Genomic DNA, 19,851 nt, shown 5'->3' on the forward strand with positions numbered 1-19,851 from the left:
TGGCCGTAATGTTATAGGTCAAAAGATAGTTCTTTTATACACAAAATTCATCTCCAATGAAGATCTGGGCCAAAAAACCTTGGGATCCACAGGGTCAAAATCTAGCCATATGGCCAACGAGCTGGGCATCCTTAGCTAGCCAGCCAACCGTTCAACTGGCCCAGCTGGTTTTTTTTTTTTTTTTTTTTTTGTAAGACGAAATTAAAAAAAAATCTAATTTTTTTCTTATAAATACCTAAGACATTTCTACAACATTTTTCACATCATTTTCACCCTTTCATACCATTTTACCTCATTTTAATTCAATTCTTCACATTCTATTCACCTCCAACACTCTTTTCATACACAGCCTTCTCTTACATCTTCCAATAATCTTTCCTTTATTTTTTTCAATAATTTTCAAGTGGCCACATCTTCAGGTGGCACTCAAATTATGTCCAGTGGTTTATTCATTTAGCGACAACCGATACTCAAAATATGTCCGAAAATATTATTTTAATATGGTAATTTAATTCAATTAACCAATAAAATTTAAAAAAAAACTTAAAATAATAAATTATTGAGAGGGCTAAAAAATAGTCTTCTTCGGTTGGAGATTGTATATAAATATGGTCTAGTATTGTTCATTAAAAAATAATTTCTTGTAAAGCTATAATATGGATGGGGGCTAAACAGAGACCCTTCGGTTAGAGATGGCCTAAGAGCATCTCCAACAATCATTTAATTGCCCTGGTAATTGGATTGAATTTGCCTTCAACCCAAAAAAATCATCTCCACTAGTTCCAAAATGGAGGGGAGATTAGGCCAAGGGCAGAAGCCCTTTTAGTTGCTAGTGCAACTTTCGCCAAGGCTTGCATTTGTTTGCAACAGGAAACGCCACATCGTTGCCAACCCGCGTACATATCTTGTTGCCCTTAGAATGAGTATGGGCTGGTTTGGTATTGCTGTGCTTTAAAAAAAAGCGGCTGTGAAAAAAAACGGTTGTGCTGTGAGAATAAGCGGCTGTGAAATAAAGCAGCAAAGTGTTTGGTAAACTTTTTTGTAAAAGTGCTTTTGAAAAAAAAGCAGTATGATAGTGTTTGGTAAACTTTTATGTAAAACAGCTGTGGCTGTGTGAAATGACCAAAAGGGTATAATACTAGATGTGCTATTAATTTAATTTTCTTAACAAATAAAGATGAATTATTAAATATACTTTATTTTTAAAAGAAAAATATTTATAAACTTTATCTTAAATATTAATTAGTATGACAAACTATTTCAATTGAAATATTTTAGACTGAATAGCTAGAATTCATTAGTACAATATTGTTAATGTACTTGAAAGTAGTCTAATTAGATGCATTCATCAAACTTGCCGCTATTATATTTCTTAATGCCTCTATCTCATTTGATCATTCAACTTCATAATTTCGATATTCTTCATCATCATCATCACTATTATCGCTCTCTTCACAATAGTCTCTGGGGTCATCAAAATGACGATCACGTTCAGAATACCTCCGTATGTAGTTATGAAAAGCCATTGTAGCAATGACAATCTTCACTTGCTTATTGAACGGGTAATTAGGCATATCCCTTAAAATTGACCATTGTTTCTTCCATACCCCAAAAGTTCGTTCAATGATGCTCCTAAGAGAAGAATGTGTGTGGTTGAATACCACTTTATGACCCGTTGGTTCGGCACCCCTACGAAAGTCTGGGAGATGATATCTTTCACCTTTATATGGTCCCAAATAACCTCTCATTTGTGGGTATCCCGCATCTACCAAGTAATATTTTCCTGACAATTGAAAATTTTGTTTTGTATTGTATTAATTATACAAAGCAAGTATGTAAAATGTTATAATATAAGTATGAAGATTACCATTTGGAGGCTTAGGAAAGTTTAAATTTGGATTTCGTAGCACGGATAGAAAAACCCTTGTATCATGTGCAGTGCCTTCCCATCCAGCACAAGCAAATGTGAATTGCATGTCAAAATTACATGCAGCCATAACATTTTGAGTCGGTATTCCTTTCCTACCAATGTATGGAACTTGATCCGGAGGTGGTATTGAAGCCTCAACATGTACTCCATCTATGGCACCAATACAATCCTAAAAATAATAACATTGAAAAAAACCGTCAACCTACACTTATAGTTTGCAAATAAGTTAGAAGACGAGTCAAAATTTACCTTAAAATAAGGCATGTATCTTGTATCTCTCCTTATTTCTTGGGGAATGCCACGAAACTCCGAATCCATCGGTTTGATAATATCTATTGCCATCTTACATACGATATCCAACATAGCACCAAAATATCTACTAATAGTCTCACCAGAATGTTGAAATCTCTCTTGCGCTAATCTATTTTTCACACCATGTCCCAACATATGCAAGAACATTGCTAATATTTCAGTAGCACTCATTCTCCGTGAATCTTTCAATCCATAATTAGTTTGCAAGTCATTGGATAATCTATAAAAGACATCTTTGTTCATCCTAAACATTCTATAGCATCGCACATGATTTCCTTGTAGTACTTCCATCAACCACATATTACCTGTTTGGGAAGAATTCATACACGGAGTTTTGTGGATATATTTTGAGTAATATGTTTCGACAGCTGTCGCTATAGTGCATATAATTAGACCATCCTCCAACTCCTCAACATCTTCATCATAAGTGTTCATATTGAATATACACCTGTAACCTAACACATAATTGAACATTCCATAAGTCATAATCCAACAATCACTAAGAAGTCATAATCCGACATTCAAGAATAATCCAACGTTTAATAAGAAATCATAATCCAACATTCAACATATAATCCAACATTCAATAAACACAAAATACAAGCAACATTCAACACATAATCCTAATGCAAAGTACAAACCACAAATAGTCCTAATTCATAGTTTTAGCTCTCTATTGTTGTTTGTTGAACATATATTTCAACCAAGTCAGCTGCACTTCAGGATCAGTCATAGTGGCAAACACCTCTCGCTTCTCTGCACTACAAAATAAACATGTAGCAAACAACCATAACTCGCTAGGTGGCTCACAACCAGGCAATTGTGCAACAGATGCTATCGCTTCCGCAATACTACAACCTATATGCGGCGGCCTCATCAATGAGTTTGCAGAACTCCTACTTTCATAAACTTCAACAAGACGGTCAATTTGACTAGAAAGTTTTGCAGCACCTCCAATTTTTTTCCCTTTCTTATCAACCTTCTTCTTTTGAAAATCTCCTTGGTTGGTCGCTCTTTTTTTCCCCTTCCTAGTAGCTTGCCTTAGATCCTGCATGGTCTCACTTTCTTCCTCATCATCCAAATCAATTTGCCCTATAGATTCATCTCTTGACTCTGGTGGTAGTACTCCAGATGAAGGTGCCCAAGCATGTTCACCGGTAGCAACTGTGTTCGAGAACATCCTATCTAACTTATCCTCCATCTCAGGACTAATGCCTTTTTTCCGCAATTTTCCATATTCTTTGTTTATCTACAAGTAAACAAAGAATATGGTTAATACATATTCCATGATATCATAATACATATTCAAAGATAAATACACAAACCTGAATTTTATTATTCCACCACTCCTCAGAGGCATCAACGGTGCCCTTGCTCGAATTCCACCCTAGGCCAGTTTCTTTACCAATTAGCTCTTTCCACAACTTCCACTCAATTTTAAGTGCATCCCACTTATTTTTCAGTTGCTTTCTATCATAATCATGCCCTGTCTCTGCCTTGAAGTTAGCTTTAATATTTGCATATCCATCTTTGTCAAAGTGAGTGCCCGGACGATGTCCGGCCTCAACCTCCTTGATGCAAACATCACAAAATATAGATATATTGTGGGCATTCCATGTAGCCACATGATTTGATGAAGATGCCCCCTTCTTTGCCATCGATACCAACTACTGAATTGTATATATACATATATATATATTTATATATTAAAACAAGAACAAATGAAAAATTTCTGAAAAATATTTCTTGCTTATAGTTTCATACTTATATATAAAAGCCTATGAGAAACATAAACCTCTTTTTATTGTTTTATGCCATATTTCTGTGGGGAAATTGAAAGTAATTAATCAGCAGATTGCTAGTATTATGCCAATAAATTGAAGATCTAAACTTCAGTTTCTATGAAGCAATGATTCACCTTTTCCACACTCACTAGAGGTTTCTCAGTAAAACCCAAATTCAACAAATCACTAGAAGAACAAAAGGAAAGACTCCACATTCAAACAATGCACACCAACATATTAGGTAGATCAGTTCAAATCAGAATAATACATCACAACATATCAGAGATACACACACACACATACATACAATAACACTTAATACAACAGATAATGAAGTAAAGCAGTAAACTTTCAGAAGCCCAAAGAAGTGTAATTGAACACACAAAATCCTGAAAAAACTAGTGGCACTGACCTCTCAGAGCAGAGGAACTTAGAGAGAAAATGGAGGTTGGGAATGCAATTAAAGAGTGAAATGTGATGAGGGTATATAAAGTGAGAGATGGGGGGTTTTGTTGGTGAGATAAAAACAAAAGAAAAAGCAAATAAACCGCATGTATTAATTGAAATCTATTTAGCTAGGTATCCAGAATATTCCGCATGTATTATGGAAATGATAAGAAACTGGACAACTTTAATAATAAAATGCACAATCAGGGCACAGCTACAGAGTTGCATATTTGATAAATCATTTCCATGGGACATTAATTTGCACGTAAAAATGTGAGAACTTAGAAATACAATCTGCTTCTCACTGCTGAAGTTTGGTATTTTCAATTATGTTGGTTTTCAAGTATCAAAAGATGATGATGCTAGACAGCTACCAACCCAAAAACAAGCAGCATCCTATAATAATCATCAGCCCATAACACCTTAAAAACAAATCCGTAAATTCGAAGTAAGAAACCAAACAAACAATTAAACAAATAAACCAAGAAGCAAAAGCAAATAAACCACATACAAAAGCATTGATTTCAATTAATACTAGTAATCACAATTGTTTGTACCATACTTGACCAATCCCGAAACTACCGAGCACCGGCCAACGCTATACTGTCAAGGACCCAGAAGAGTTCCCCTCCGACCAGGAGGCCAATCACTACTCGACACGTGTCAAGATTAGAAGCCAATCAGAGCGCAGCACGTGTCAACATCAAGAACCAATCATAACATGACACATGTCAATGTGACAAAGCTACAAGTTTTTCTATAAATAGGGGTCATTCCCCCACAATATTGCCTAATGCCATTTGTGTTAAATCATTCACAAGAACTCACTAAATTGAGAGCTTGATCCTTTGTACTTGTGTAAGCCCTTCACTACTAATAAGAACTCCTCTACTCCGTGGACGTAGCCAATCTGGGTGAACCACGTACATCCTGTGTTTGCTTCTCTGTCTCTATTTATTTACGTACTTATCCTCACTAGTGACCGAAGCAGCCAAGCGAAGGTCACAAAACCTGACACTTTCTGTTGTACCAAAGTCTTCGCTGATTTTGTGCATCAACATTTGGCGCCGTCTGTGGGAAACGACACTTATTCCTACTCTCTTCAGCTGTGTCAAGCTGGTTTCTATCATTCGTACACTTTCTTTTGACCAGGCATCCCTCTCCAACATGGGAAGCGAAGGAAGCCACAGCACACAGAATGACACCCCCCTTGCACATAGTGCGAAACAACGAAAGAAGGAAGGAAAACGAGTTCTTCTTCAAGCTAAAGTCGATGAGTTGGAAGCTCAGAACAACAAGATAGCAATGAAGAATGAGGTCCTCCAGGAGCAATATGAGAAGCTCTTCGAGACACTCCACGAAGCTAGGCAAGCTCAGACACGCGAGCTTGTTGCCCCCGTGGAAGTCAACCATCAACTGGGTGCCCTCCAACATGGAGGGTCACATGCATTCGACATAGATATCCCTGATAGGGAACAGATTACCCCTCGACTTGATAATCAACATGAGGCTTCTCTTAACCCAGTTGCTTCAACCCGAACCATGAGAAGTGGAGGGAGACACCTCTTTACTGAAGGGGCAGAAGGATCGAAAGCCGTCTTTCGCGATTGTCGGGATTTCCTGAAGCAACGTCGAGAGAATTCCATCCATATAAGCTCAAAGATTAATGACCCAATGATTTCTGAGAGACTCGGTCCCCTGCCACGGCCCAAGCCGGCCACCAATTTGGGGAAGGGGCAACAAGTCCCAGAGAGACATGAGGGTACAGGGGACTCAGAGGTGTTCCGACAGACATACCCTGGAAGCCAGTACAGCGAGTCCAGGGAAAAATCACATGCCCTTGATCAAACCTTCCTAATTCCAAGAGGAGATGGAGATTTACGAAAGAAAGCTCCAGTGACACATAACTCCGCTCAGGACCCCCTTGTCCTACAACTTCTTGAGGAAGTAAACAAGTTGAAGGCTGAACGTCAGGCTGAAATACCTGACTGGAACCAACCCAGGCCTGGCCCTCTTACAAGGAGGATCCTCAACACCCCCCTTCAAGCAAAGACAAAGCAAAAGCTTGGCTTGCAACTTTATACTGGAAAAGATGACCCGATTGAGCACCTTAACCTCTTTGAGTCCACCATGGCATACCGGATGCACACCGACGAAGAGCGATGTCTTCTCTTCCCCTCCACCCTCTCTGGTGGAGCTCTAAATTGGTATTGTCGTCTTACACCTGAGACGGTAGACTCATTTGAGGAATTGAGGAAACTATTTGTTTCCCAACACATTTTCCAAACCGATCGCTTGCACTCTGCAGATGACTTGTACACTATCCGCCAGAAGCCAGACGAGTCATTACGTATGTATGCTGGCCGCTTCAGCCATGAATACTCCCGGTGTGCCGAAGCAGATGACAAGACTGCCCTCAAAGCCTTCACGGCAGGCCTACGTGATTGTTTCTTTAAATACATGATCAATGCCAATACTTGGAAGACTTACTCTGAGGTGATGGCGCAGGCTTATAACCATGCCTCCGCCGAGGCAAAGACATATCAGGAGAAACCCCCTACAACCATCCTTTATCAACAAGTGGGAGGTGGAAGCCAGACTCACCTAAATGAGAAGACCTCGACTTCCCAAACAGCAGTGGCACCTCCCCATGCCTTGCATAATGCTTCACCGAATCAACAGACATATCAATTTCAAGGCAAGAGGAAGGATTTCCATCCTCACCACTCTCCTTTCAGTAAAAAGAGTAAGGGACACTATCCCGATAACCAAGGGTATCGCCACAATAACGCTCGCCCCCAGGCAGTCAATGCAGTGGGTCAAACCCGCGTCAAGATACCCCCTACCCCAAGGTATGAGACATACACGCCCTTGAATGCCACATGCGCGGCCATTTACCCCAGCATAGCTCACCTGATACCAAAACCAAAGCCGAGGCACCCAGATTACACGCCCCCGAATAACGCGGGCACGTTTTGTTGCTACCATGAGCATAACGGCCATGATAGCGAGAAATGTATCATCCTCCGTGATCGTATTGAAGCTTTGGCACGAGAAGGAAAAATTGATCAATTCCTTCTTCACCCTCAAAGGGATAACCGTAACCAACGCCAGGTGAATGTCATATATTCCATAAGCGGCGGCACACCCATATCTGAATCTTCCAATAGGGCCATGAAAAACAGTGAACGAAGTCTGAGGCCTGGTCACCAAGTGTTTCACGTGGAAGACATCAGGGGAGGGAAGTATCAAAAACCTAACTGGGATCCGATATGTTTCTACCCTGAGGAAGAAAGAGGCATCATCTACCCTCATAACGACCCATTGATCGTGGAGGCTCACATAGCCAACTTTGATGTTCGACGAATCCTCGTAGACACAGGGGCTTCGGTCAATATCATGTTTGCCGAAGCTTTCAGGGCGCTCAGTGTAGCTGAACACTTGCTCGATCGCTCGATTTCTCCTCTGATAAGCTTCTCCGGTGATATCGTGCAACCCTTAGGGAGCATACATTTACCCTTTACTATTGGTACAGGCCCTTACACGGCTACCATTACCACTAACTTCCTAGTGGTTGACTGCCCAACGGCATACAATGTCATCTTTGGGCGCACAGGCATCAATGATCTCAAGGCTATGGTATCCACGCATATGCTGTTGATGAAATTTCCAACCCCCCATGGCAACGGCTACATCAGAGGAGATCAACTTAGTGCACGATCATGTTACAACACTTCAGTTAAGCAACAACACTTGCCCGGACCCAAGGAAACCCTGTCTGTACATGACCAAGTCACAAAGACCAGCCTAGATGAAGCGAACTTGGATCTTCCTGATAGCAACAATCAACCCGATGATCCTCGAGATGACTCTTTCACCCAGCAAGCCCAACCTGCTGAAGAGTTGGAGAAGGTACCTATCTCAAGAGATTATCCAGATCGCATGGTGAAGATTGGCACCACATTGTCACCACCCCTTCGGTTAGCATTGATATCTTTTTTGAAAGAGAACACTGAAGTCTTCGCCTGGTCATACGAGGACATGCCAGGCATCTCTCCCGATGTCATCTGTCATCGTTTGAGTATTAACCCCAAGATCAAGCCGGTGAGACAGAAGCGAAGATCTTATGACGCTGAACGATACGAGGCAATGAAAGCAGAAGTTGAAAAACTCAAAGGCATAGGCTTTGTCCGCGAAGTCAATTACCCGACATGGGTAGCAAATGTGGTCCTTGTTAAGAAAAATCCGACCAAAGAAAGTCTTTTGCTTCAAAAGGTCTTGTGGAGAATGTGTGTTGACTACACCGACCTAAACAAAGAGTGTCCGAAAGATAGCTTCCCTCTTCCTCTTATTGACAGACTTATAGACTCTACGGCCGGGTGTGAACTCCTGAGCTTCATGGATGCTTACTCAGGATACAACCAAATCCTCATGAACCCTTCGGATCAAGAACACACAGCCTTCACTACCGACAGAGGACTATACTGCTATAAAGTCATGCCTTTCGGCCTAAAGAATGCAGGAGCGACTTATCAGAGACTAGTCAACTCAATGTTCGCCGAGCAGATTGGGAAGAGCATGGAAGTTTACGTTGATGATATGTTAGTCAAGAGCAAACATGCTGACCAACACATCACCAACCTATCTGAAACTTTCACTATTTTGAAGAGGTATCGAATGAGGTTAAACCCCAACAAATGTGCCTTCGGCGTAGGCTCTGGCAAATTCTTAGGTTTCATGATTAGCCAACGAGGCATTGAAGCTAATCCCGAGAAGATCAAAGCAATCCTCGACATGAAGGAACCGGTAACTTCAAAGGACATCCAGAGCCTTACTGGCAAGGTGGCAGCCTTAACCAGGTTCATTTCTAAGGCCACAGACAAATGTGCTCCCTTTTTTAAAGCACTTAAGGGAAGTAGGAAGTACATTACATGGACTGATGAATGTGCCGAGGCATTCAAAAACCTCAAGGAGTATATGAGTAAAGCCCCTCTACTCTCCAAGCCTGAGGTAGGAGACATTCTCATTATCTACCTATCGGTATCAGCTTCAGCCGTAAGTTCCGTTCTCATTCGAAAGGATGGGAATATTGAGCGACCTGTCTACTACGCTAGCAAAGCCTTACAAGATGCGGAGACACGGTACTCTAACATTGAGAAATTGGCTCTGGCATTGGTCATGTCTGCTCGGAAACTTCGCCCTTATTTCCAAGCACACGCCATCATCGTGCTTACCAATCACCCTCTTCGACAGATACTCTAGAGTCCTGACACGTCTGGGAGAATGATCAAATGGGCGATAGCATTGGGTGAGTTTGACATCTCCTACCAACCAAAACCAGCCGAAAAAGGTCAAGCAGTAGCAGATTTCATTGCCGACTTCACATATCCGGTTGACATTGCTTCTACACCTGAAGCAGTGGCTTCATTACCCCCGGAAGCTCAGAAGGTAGAATCAACGACCTCAGCATGGAGTCTGTATGTTGATGGCTCATCCAACCAACAGGGCTGTGGAGCAGGACTAGTCTTGACTACGCCCGACAAAGTAGCAATGGAGTATGCTCTTCGTTTCAAATTCAAGGCATCAAACAATGAGGCCGAGTATGAAGCCCTTCTAGCAGGATTACGTTTGGCCAAGCACCTCGGGGTTAAACAAATTGATATTTTCAGTGACTCCCAATTAGTGGTCAACCAGGTTACCAACAACTTTGATGCTAAGGACAGCTCCATGGCAGCATATCTTGCGCAAACACAACTTTTGCTCAAGCACTTCCACTACCAGATCACCCAAGTTCCTCGAGCGGCAAACAGTCATGCAGACGCCCTGGCTCGCCTCGCCTCAGCTGTGGAAGACAAGATTGGAAGAAAAATTCATGTCGAACTGTTGGCAACACCAAGCACCATGGCCGCAGAAGTATGCAACTTACAACAGGGGGATAGTTGGATCACCCCGATCTATAATTTCCTTGCTCATGGCACCCTCCCAAATGATAAAGTCCAGGCTAAGCCAATTCGATACAAGTCTACCCGCTACCTGATCATCAATGATCAACTCTATAAGCGAGGTTTTAGCCTGCCATACTTAAGGTGTCTTACGCCTGCCGAGGCGGAAATCGTCCTTCGGGAAATACATGAGGGAGTCTGTGGAGATCATGCTGGATCTCGGTCCCTAGCACACAAGACTTTTCGCCAAGGATATTACTGGCCAACACTCCACCAGGATGCCATCAAAGTATCCCGCTCATGTGACAAATGTCAACGATATGCAACTATTCCTCATTCCCCTCCAGAGCCTCTTACTCCTATGATCAGCCCTTGGCCCTTCGCCCAGTGGGGACTTGATTTGATCGGCCCAATGCCGGCAGGGAAGGGCAAAGTCTGTTACGCAGTCGTTGCAGTGGACTACTTCACAAAGTGGGCCGAAGTAGAACCCTTGGCAACCATTACTGAGGCAAAGATAGAAGACTTCGTGTGGAAGAACATCCTTTGTAGATTCGGCATTCCCAATGCGATAGTCACTGACAATGGGCGACAGTTTGACAACAAGAAGTTCAGGTTGTTCTGCTCTAAGTTCAACATCAGCTTATGCTTTGCCTCTCCAGCTCATCCCCAGTCTAATGGACAAGTTGAGGCCATCAACAAAATAATCAAGCGCACTTTGAAAACCAGCTTGGACAAAGCTAAAGGCTGTTGGCCAGAATTTGTACCCCAAGTTCTTTGGTCATATCGCACTTCATATCGGACTTCAACAGGAGAAACTCCATTCTCACTTGCCTTTGGCACAGAGGCGGTTGTCCCTGTTGAGCTCGAGCAAGCAACATTCCGAGTCCAGAACTACATTCAAAGTGAAAATGACAAACAACTCACCCTCAACTTGGATTTAGTCGAGGAACACAGAAACCAAGCTCACTTGAGGAATGTCGCCTACAAGCAACGCATCTCCAACTATTATGACTCTAGGGTCAAGCTTCGTTCTTTCAAAATAGGAGACTGGGTCTTAAAGAAAAGATTACTCTGCGACAGAGTCCCGAGTGAAGGCACACTTAGTCCAAACTGGGATGGACCGTATGAAGTCATTGGCATCAGTCGCCCTGGCTCTTACACACTTAGAAGCTCCGATGGCAAGACCCTTGGCCATCCATGGAACGCTGATCACTTGAAGTACTACTACAAATAGACTCACGATGTACAAGTGTTGAGCTATAGCCGTTCGGCATCCTATGTAATGAAGGCCATTTGGCAATGAATTCAATAAAGAGTCACTACAAAACAAGCAAATGAAGACCGTGTCAAGCGCCAAAAAAAAAAAAAAAAAAAAAAAAAAAAAAAAAAAAAAAAAACAGCTTCATCCAAAATGCTTCACCCGAAAAGCTTCACCTCCAAAGCTTCACCCAAAAAGCTTCACCTCCAAAGCTTCACCTCCAAAGCTTCACCCAAAAAGCTTCACCTCCAAAGCTTCACCCACAAAGCTTCACCTAAAAAGCTTCACCCACAAAGCTTCACCCAAAAAAAAAAACTTCACCCGAAAAGCTTCACTTAAAAAAGCTTCACCTACAAAGCTTCACCTAAAAAATCTTCACCTAGAAAGCTTCATCTACAAAGCTTCATCTACAAAGCTTCACCATCAAAGCTTCACCTAGAAAGCTTCAACACCAAAGCTTCACCTACAAAGCTTCAACACAAAACCTTGCTCCAAATAAACAAATTTTGTTCACAAAACCCAAGATGCCCTTGAACTTGTACAAAAACACTTGGGTAAACATAAACATTTTTTGTTTTACACCCACAAGGGCCCAAAATTTTCCTTCTTATTTATTCACTTATATATGTTCCCAAACATATTATAATAGATCCAACAACAAGCCAAAGTCCCAAGTTTCATAATGGACAGAAGTACAAGCAATTCATCAATAATGAAGGTGCTACAAAAATTGGAATCTGCCCCAAAATAGAAATCCAACCCAAGAGACTTTTTCTCTCTCTCCCTCTTCCGCCTCCTTTCATCTATCAAATTTCTGCAACCTCTGCTCTTCTCCAATGGAGCTGAATTTTGGACACCCTATAGTTCTTGAGCATATGAACAACTTTCAAGAAGGAACCATTTCTGTTTGAGCGACGAAAATTAAAGTGTTGAAGCTCCAAACATGATAGTCGGCTTCTTGCAGATTTCGAAGCTGTTGTGATGTTTCGAAGATCTGGAAATATTTAACCGTTAGTTCATCCTGAATTTTTGATATGTTATGAAAGAGTCGATGAGGAACAACTTCAATGAAGAAAGCATACCGATCTGAACAAGAGAAAATGGAGTTTCGAAGCTCACAACAAATCTGACGGGTTGACAGAAAAATAATAACCAGTCATTCATCATACCTGAGTTTCTTGAGTTATACAGCTCCGAGGGATCTCAAATTTGGATATGTTGTAGTTCACAAGCTGAGGAACAACTTCAATGAAGAAAGCATACCGATCTGAACAAGAGAAAATGGAGTTTCGAAGCTCACAACAAATCTGACGGGTTGACAGAAAAATAATAACCAGTCATTCATCATACCTGAGTTTCTTGAGTTATACATCTCCGAGGGATCTCAAATTTGGATATGTTGTAGTTCACAAGCTGAGGAACAACTTCAATGAAGAAAGCATGCTGATCTGAGCAAGAGAAAATAGAGTTTCAAAGCTCACAACAAATCTGACGGGTTGACAGACAAATGATAAACAGTCACTCATCATACCTGGATTTCTGGAGTTGTACTGCTCCGATGGCTCTCCAATTTGGATATGTTGTAGTTAAGGAATTAACGAACAACTTTCATGAAGACAACTTTGTGATTCGACCTACAGATGATGGTGTTATGTTGAAAAACAATTCCGGTTGTTAGGGGAAATGAAAAACAATTCCACCAAAGAAACATCATTATGATGTTTCATCATTATGGTGTTTTCATCATTATGATGCTTTCATCATTGTGATGCTTCCATCATTGTGATGCTTCCATTATGATGTTAATGCACCAACGGTTACACCTTCTGCAATTCCACTTATTCGGGCATAGCAACCTTCATCAACAAAATCTATGAAGAAAAAGTCCGGGGCTACCACTTAGAAAACAAAAGAATGAAGTTTTGGTACTTACGACATGGACTATTAGCAAGACACCTCATTCGTCAACTCCCTCGACTAGAGACTTGGGGGACTCCCACCATATGCTACTACGCCTTGGTACTCAAAAGTTCGTGACTACTCAGTGACTTGGATTTTTCAAGTCTCCAACCGAGAAGTTTTCCTCACTCGGGAAATTAAGGGAACACTACCTCAAACTACATGCTTCACTCACAAAGCTTCAACAATACAGGTTTCAACAAAAGCAAAAATTCAAAGAACTTTATGAAGAAGGCTTTGGTGTATTTAACACAATATGTTGAAATGAAGCAAAGCTTATTTATTAATATTTTCGATAAGCCACAAATATGTACATATACATGAGTCAAAATAAACAAACAAAAGGGAGCCTTCACAAAGGTTGCTTAGGGGAAGTCTCAGCAGTCGGTAGAGCCCCAGAAAGAGAAAGCACCGGAGGGTGGTTATCCGGAGCTTCAGTACTTGACAAAACCCCAGAAGGAGGAGGCATTGGAGGTTCATCATTTGAAGCTTCATTACCAGGTACAACCCTAGAGGACGAAGGCAATAAATGCCTTTGGAACAAACCCACAAACCGCTGATGATCAAGTAAAACCTTACCATCAGATTCCTTCATCTGGTCAAGCTTCCTCTTCATGTTTGTAGCATAGTCATGGGCGAGCCGGTGCAACTGCTTATTCTCATGCTTGAGCCCTCTAATCTCCTGTTTGAGACTCATCACTTCAGCAGCCAATGATTCAACTTGGCGGGTTCTAGCAAATAGGCGTTGGGCCATATTAGACACAGAACCTGCACACTGAACACTAAAAGCCAGAGAGTCCTTAACAGCCAACTCATCAGACCGTTTGGAAAGTAGTCTATTATCTTTGGGAGTGAGAAGGTTCCTGGCCACCACTGCAGCGGTCATATCATTCTTCATCACAGAATCCCCAACGGTAAGAGGACCAGTAGGGGATATGAAGGATGGGCGCCATATGTTGTCTGGAGAAGGCGTGGCTGTCTCTTCTCCAAGGTTCAAGTCAAAACGACGGTCGGAGGGTCCAGACATTTTCAAATGTGTTGAAGAAAGAAGAGGTCAGACAAATCAAGATCTTAGAAGTGCAAGAAATGAGCTTCTACTGGTAGAGATTCAAGTGTGCTGTGGAACTTAATGCCAGCCTCTATAAAAATCTGCACTCGACGGAGCTTCAGAAATCGAAGAGGCGTTTGCTTTCTCAAAAGCTGGGCTGCTCAGAGACCACGAGGGCCGATCTCAGAAATCGAAGAGGCGTTTGCTTTCTCAAAAGCTGGGCTGCTCAGAGACCACGAGGGCCGATCTCAGAAATCGAAGAAACACCTGCTTTTGCAGCCTCGTCAGCACCTGTCACATGCACAATCAGCTTTGCGGAAATTACGGGCAATCTGTCGAAGATTTCTGGTGAAGTAGAAAGCACGTGAATCTTACTGTTCAATCACCGCTCTCCATATGCACCATCAACTCCTCGGGTACCACATATAACTTTGTCAAAGATCTCTGACAAAGTTTAGGCACGAGAATTTCGAAGTTCCAGCTACCCTACTATTACCCATAAGGGTAAAGGAACAGCACCACTGCTTGACAACTGGAAAGTCCCTATGTGTGTCGACCTCCGTGTTTTGCGGCAAGACAAGTTGGCAAGAACGTCCAACCTTTACTCACATTCGAGAAAAGACTCTCAACATAATTACTTTCTCAAAAACCGGAGCAGCACCGCTTTCCGAATCTCGAGAGTCAGATCCTCGACGGGATTGCTTGTTCGAAAACCGAAGAGGCACAACTCTCAGAACTTCGAGAGCCAGATTTCCTTAGATAAAGCTTGTCTGTAATCTTCACACGTAATATCAGCTTTCCAGATACCACATACCACTTTTTCAAAGTGCTCTGACAAAATTAAAACACGTGAAGCTGGCAGCTCCCACTACATTGCTGTGACCAAGAAGGGTAAAGGAATAGCATTACTACTTGTTATTGGGAAATCCCTATATACATTGACCTCCCTCCTCAACGGACAGGCAAACCTGCAAAAATGCTCAACCCTTTCTCACATTCGAAAAGGCACCCTCAACATAACCTCTCGAAATACTCAGCTTTATTTCCCCCCGATAATACCTCAGCAAATAAGCCACACCAAGAACAAGAGTATCTCATATCATCAGGGTCGAAAGCAAGAGTATCCCATATCATGCTTTCTCCCTGTCTTTGTCTTTGTCCTTGTCCACACCTGCAGGACAAGGAGAAAGAGAGCAGTCAGTCGGAACCTGAAATCAAACCTCCAATTTGGAACTGACTGCCTGGAGCCTTTGCCTGGTTGCTTACTTAGCATTGCTCTCGAGTACTCATCCTCAACTGCTGTCAAGGTCACGAATTCCACCGGCAAATACCTCATGACAGTTGATCAGATATTGGCTCTTTACACTGAAGCTGCCAAGCGTGGATGAGTCACTATGAAGGAATGTTCTGAAGGACCATTTAAATGCAAAGGTTGCACACCACTTCTGCCATGCAAAAGATTGAAGCAGAAGGTTCAACGGTGAGCTGAAACAGATCACTACAGCACGACACCTTTCCATACCACATTCATTATTCCGTCAACAGCAAAAGTATCCCATATCATCAAGGTCGAACGTACTCTAGATTTGATGGACTTGTTTTGACCCTCAAATTTTTGAGTCGGCCTTATACTCTGAAGGGCACCAGAAAACCCTCCAGCACAGTTCAAGAATAAGCCTGTGGAAAGTTACTTCTTCAAAAGCAAAAGTATCTCATATCATCTCTTATCCATTTGCTTCTCCTTATCCTGGCAGTTGAATGAGAGACAAGGAGAATGAGAACAATCAACCGGAAGCCGACGTCAAACCTCTGATCCTGGGTTGCTTACTTGGAAGTTTGACTGCTTACCTTGTCTGTCACCTCTTTCGGCAGATCTCCTAGCTCGGCGACTTGGGGGACTCCTACTATAGGGTTTGTATCACACTTGACTAAGCCCGAAACTACAACTAAGCTTCAAGTGAAATTGATACATTACCTTGTGCGTCAACATCAGCTAAATACACCATTCCCGGATGGAGGAAAAGTACTTCCAGAGAAGGGCAGATGAAGATCAGACCACACTTCGGTACTTAGAAGTTTCGTGATTACTCAAGGGATTGGATCTTACAAGTCCCCAACCGAGGAGTTTCCCTCACTCGGGAACTTAGGGGAGCACTGTTTGTACCATACTTGACCAATCCCGAAACTACCGAGCACCGGCCAACGCTATACTGTCAAGGACCCAGAAGAGTTCCCCTCCGACCAGGAGGCCAATCACTACTCGACACGTGTCAAGATTAGAAGCCAATCAGAGCGCAGCACGTGTCAACATCAAGAACCAATCATAACATGACACATGTCAATGTGACAAAGCTACAAGTTTTTCTATAAATAAGGGTCATTCCCCCACAATATTGCCTAATGCCATTTGTGTTAAATCATTCACAAGAACTCACTAAATTGAGAGCTTGATCCTTTGTACTTGTGTAAGCCCTTCACTACTAATAAGAACTCCTCTACTCCGTGGACGTAGCCAATCTGGGTGAACCACGTACATCCTGTGTTTGCTTCTCTGTCTCTATTTATTTACGTACTTATCCTCACTAGTGACCGAAGCAGCCAAGCGAAGGTCACAAAACCTGACACTTTCTGTTGTACCAAAGTCTTCGCTGATTTTGTGCATCAACAACAACAAAATCAAAAATTTATTTGCAAGTTTCCAAAATTAACAATCGAAGTATTTTCAATTATTCTTTCTCTTTCCAGGAAACAATTAAATATTAACGAAAACCATAAATACAATACAATAGGAACGAACAATACCTAGAGCAAGACGGAGAAGATGAAACCGTGGCGGTGGAGATTAATAGACGGGAGGAAGCACAGTCTAAAAATGCAACATGAGATGGAGGATTAAAAGCAGTGTACTGGCAAGCATCAACAGATAGAGAGGATTAAAAATGGATATGCAAAAATGCAGATCCAACAACAACACACAAATCTTCTCAACCGAACATCAATAGATAGAAAAGGCAGGGGAGAGTGGTTTTGCTGCTCAAAAGGCAGGGGAAAGTGCTTCATGGATCTCATGATAATAAACCTTAATTCAAACCCCAAAACTGAAATTTAGAGAATTAATTCAAACCCCAAAACTGAAAATTAGAACATTAGAACATTAACAAATGTAACCACCGCCCTATCAATTGAACCCAAAAACACAAAAACAAATGTTAACTAGGTAATCTCCTCTCTTTCATGATTTCCTTAAATAACTAAATCAATTTTGCACAAGACATAGACAAAGTACGAGGAACCAATCAGAAAACAGAACTAAACGAATCACACGAACTGATGATATATAGGAAAGAATTTTAACATTAAAAATGCTGTTTTTTTTTTATACTAATTGGATACATGGGAAGAACAAAGATGCAAAATTTATAGCAATTTTACCTGGTCTTGGGAAAATTGAGAAGGTGGTCGACGCCGCAACCTTTTCTTCACTAAGAGAGGGCAGTGAGGAGGAAGAGGTGCAGCGGCTGCATACGAGAGAGAGCTGAGGCGAGAAAATTTTAGGGTTTACGAGAGAGACCTGTCTTGGGGTAATTTTGGGTTATTCAAAAATTTCATTAACTTTTTTACTGTTCACCCGTGTTTTTTCTCTTCAAAGCCGCTTTGGGCTTTTGGAAGCTGCTATTTGCAGCTTCCCCATTTTGGCTTATTTTGATCTCAAACTTTGAAAAAAAGCTGATTTTCAAAGTTTACCAAACACCTAATCCCTTTGGGCTTTTTTTCATAGGTGTTTTTTTTTAAAGCACCTCACTCCCAAACGGGGGCTATATATCTTATACTGTTATAAAATCACAAATATCCCAAAAACATTCCAAATAAATACAATTTGTTTTTTAACAACACACTTAAACAAATTAGTCAAGGAACAAACATACTATGTACACACTTACAAGACATACAAAATAAAAAAAATTATGAATAGTAATCGTCCTTACTCTTGCCCTTTCTCTTTTCAAATGGTAGACTTGCACGAAGGCAATTACTGTTTAGAGTGAATAATAAGAGCAATGAAATTGCCCTTCCCGCGTTCCTAAAACGAGTGGAGATGCTCTAAGGGACTCTCTCAAATGTAAGACTTTCCATAGACTCTGTCATCTCATATTTTTTTTTTTTCACAATGTTTTATAAAAGCAGTTCCAGCTTTCTCAATTGCAATGGGCATTGGGTGATTCAATCCACCAAAACCAACAAAAATGAGCTACACCCCAGCCCAAACAAGTCAAACAAAATAAAAAAAATGAGGCTCGACTGCTCACTTGGGCCAAAATCGCCCAACCCAGCATATGCGGGAGGGTGATGTAAGGGTGATGTCACCCACATTATTTTATTTGTGTCAGGCGTGTGGGCTTCACGCTCTCGTGAGCGCTAGTGGACCAACGAATCCTACATTACTGGGGCCCACACTGCAAGCGCACAACAGGTTCAATTTGCATAAAGTTTCTATCTATAGTTCATATTTTTTCAAAAAAAAAAAAAATACTTATTAGTTGTTTCCACGTGGCACAATATGAGTTGTTGGATTTTACAAAAAAATAATTCAAACGGTCCATGTTAATTAGGTAAGAAATAAGTATAATAAACATCAAAAATTACATAATCGTGACAGTGACGGAATCGGTAATTCTTATTCGAAATTAAATATAAATTTATTTATTTATTATTTTTTTTTAATTTAATGTTAATTGCATAGGCAAACTTATTTTACAAGGTGAAGATATAATCGGGCAGTTATTGTTCACTAAGGCAGTATGACACACCCTAACCCAGATATCCTAATGTTACCTAGATGGCACGTGCTAGGCGACACCCGAGAGTGACGAAAGTCATAAATATAAGAATATGCATGAATATAAGAGAACCTGTAATTCAAAAGTCATATAACAAATAACGATGATTCTAAATATACAATTGCTAGGAGACAATAGTAAGATTCTGAATTAAACATAAGTGCAACGGAAGGTCCAACGATCACAAATCCAAAACAAAAGATGCACGAATATGTCCAAAGCACACTACTACACGGAAGTACGAGTGAAGGTAAGAAATCAAATTACAATTATCATAAGGAAATCATACATAAATGGAAGGTTGCAAAGTCATTGATAGAGAAATGCCTTGAT

The 19,851-nt window shown here is 41.3% G+C and overlaps 1 protein-coding gene across 2 annotated transcripts; it reads right to left on the reverse strand.

Moving 5' to 3' along the window:
• Positions 1-1,184: 1,184 nt before the first annotated feature.
• LOC126588333 (L10-interacting MYB domain-containing protein-like) lies at positions 1,185-18,492 on the reverse strand. 2 transcript variants are annotated; one of them, XM_050253410.1, is made up of 5 exons: positions 18,113-18,492; positions 17,483-17,546; positions 2,180-2,697; positions 1,868-2,099; positions 1,185-1,783 (listed from the first exon to the last, which is right to left on the reverse strand). In XM_050253410.1, the coding sequence occupies exons 3-5, from the start codon at positions 2,675-2,677 to the stop codon at positions 1,395-1,397; spliced, it is 1,119 nt and encodes a 372-aa protein (XP_050109367.1). In that variant the 5' UTR covers positions 2,678-2,697; positions 17,483-17,546; positions 18,113-18,492; the 3' UTR covers positions 1,185-1,394. The 2 variants fall into 2 exon arrangements, with proteins under 2 accessions (XP_050109367.1, XP_050109368.1); XM_050253411.1 differs by lacking the exons at positions 1,185-1,783; positions 1,868-2,099; positions 2,180-2,697 and adding exons at positions 2,763-3,491; positions 3,568-3,912.
• Between the last annotated feature and the right edge of the window lie 1,359 nt (positions 18,493-19,851).

This window comes from Malus sylvestris, chromosome 11 (genome assembly GCF_916048215.2).
Source record: "Malus sylvestris chromosome 11, drMalSylv7.2, whole genome shotgun sequence".
Lineage (NCBI taxonomy): Eukaryota > Viridiplantae > Streptophyta > Magnoliopsida > Rosales > Rosaceae > Malus > Malus sylvestris.

Coding starts and splice junctions, on each gene's coding strand:
- LOC126588333 (XM_050253410.1), bottom strand. CDS start 2,677: ATGAACACTTATGATGAAGATGTTGAGGAGTTGGAGGATGGTCTAATT. Junction 2,100..2,179: donor GATACATGCCTTATTTTAAG/GTAAATTTTGAC, acceptor TATTATTTTTAG/GATTGTATTGGTGCCATAGA. Junction 1,784..1,867: donor CTTTCCTAAGCCTCCAAATG/GTAATCTTCATA, acceptor TTCAATTGTCAG/GAAAATATTACTTGGTAGAT.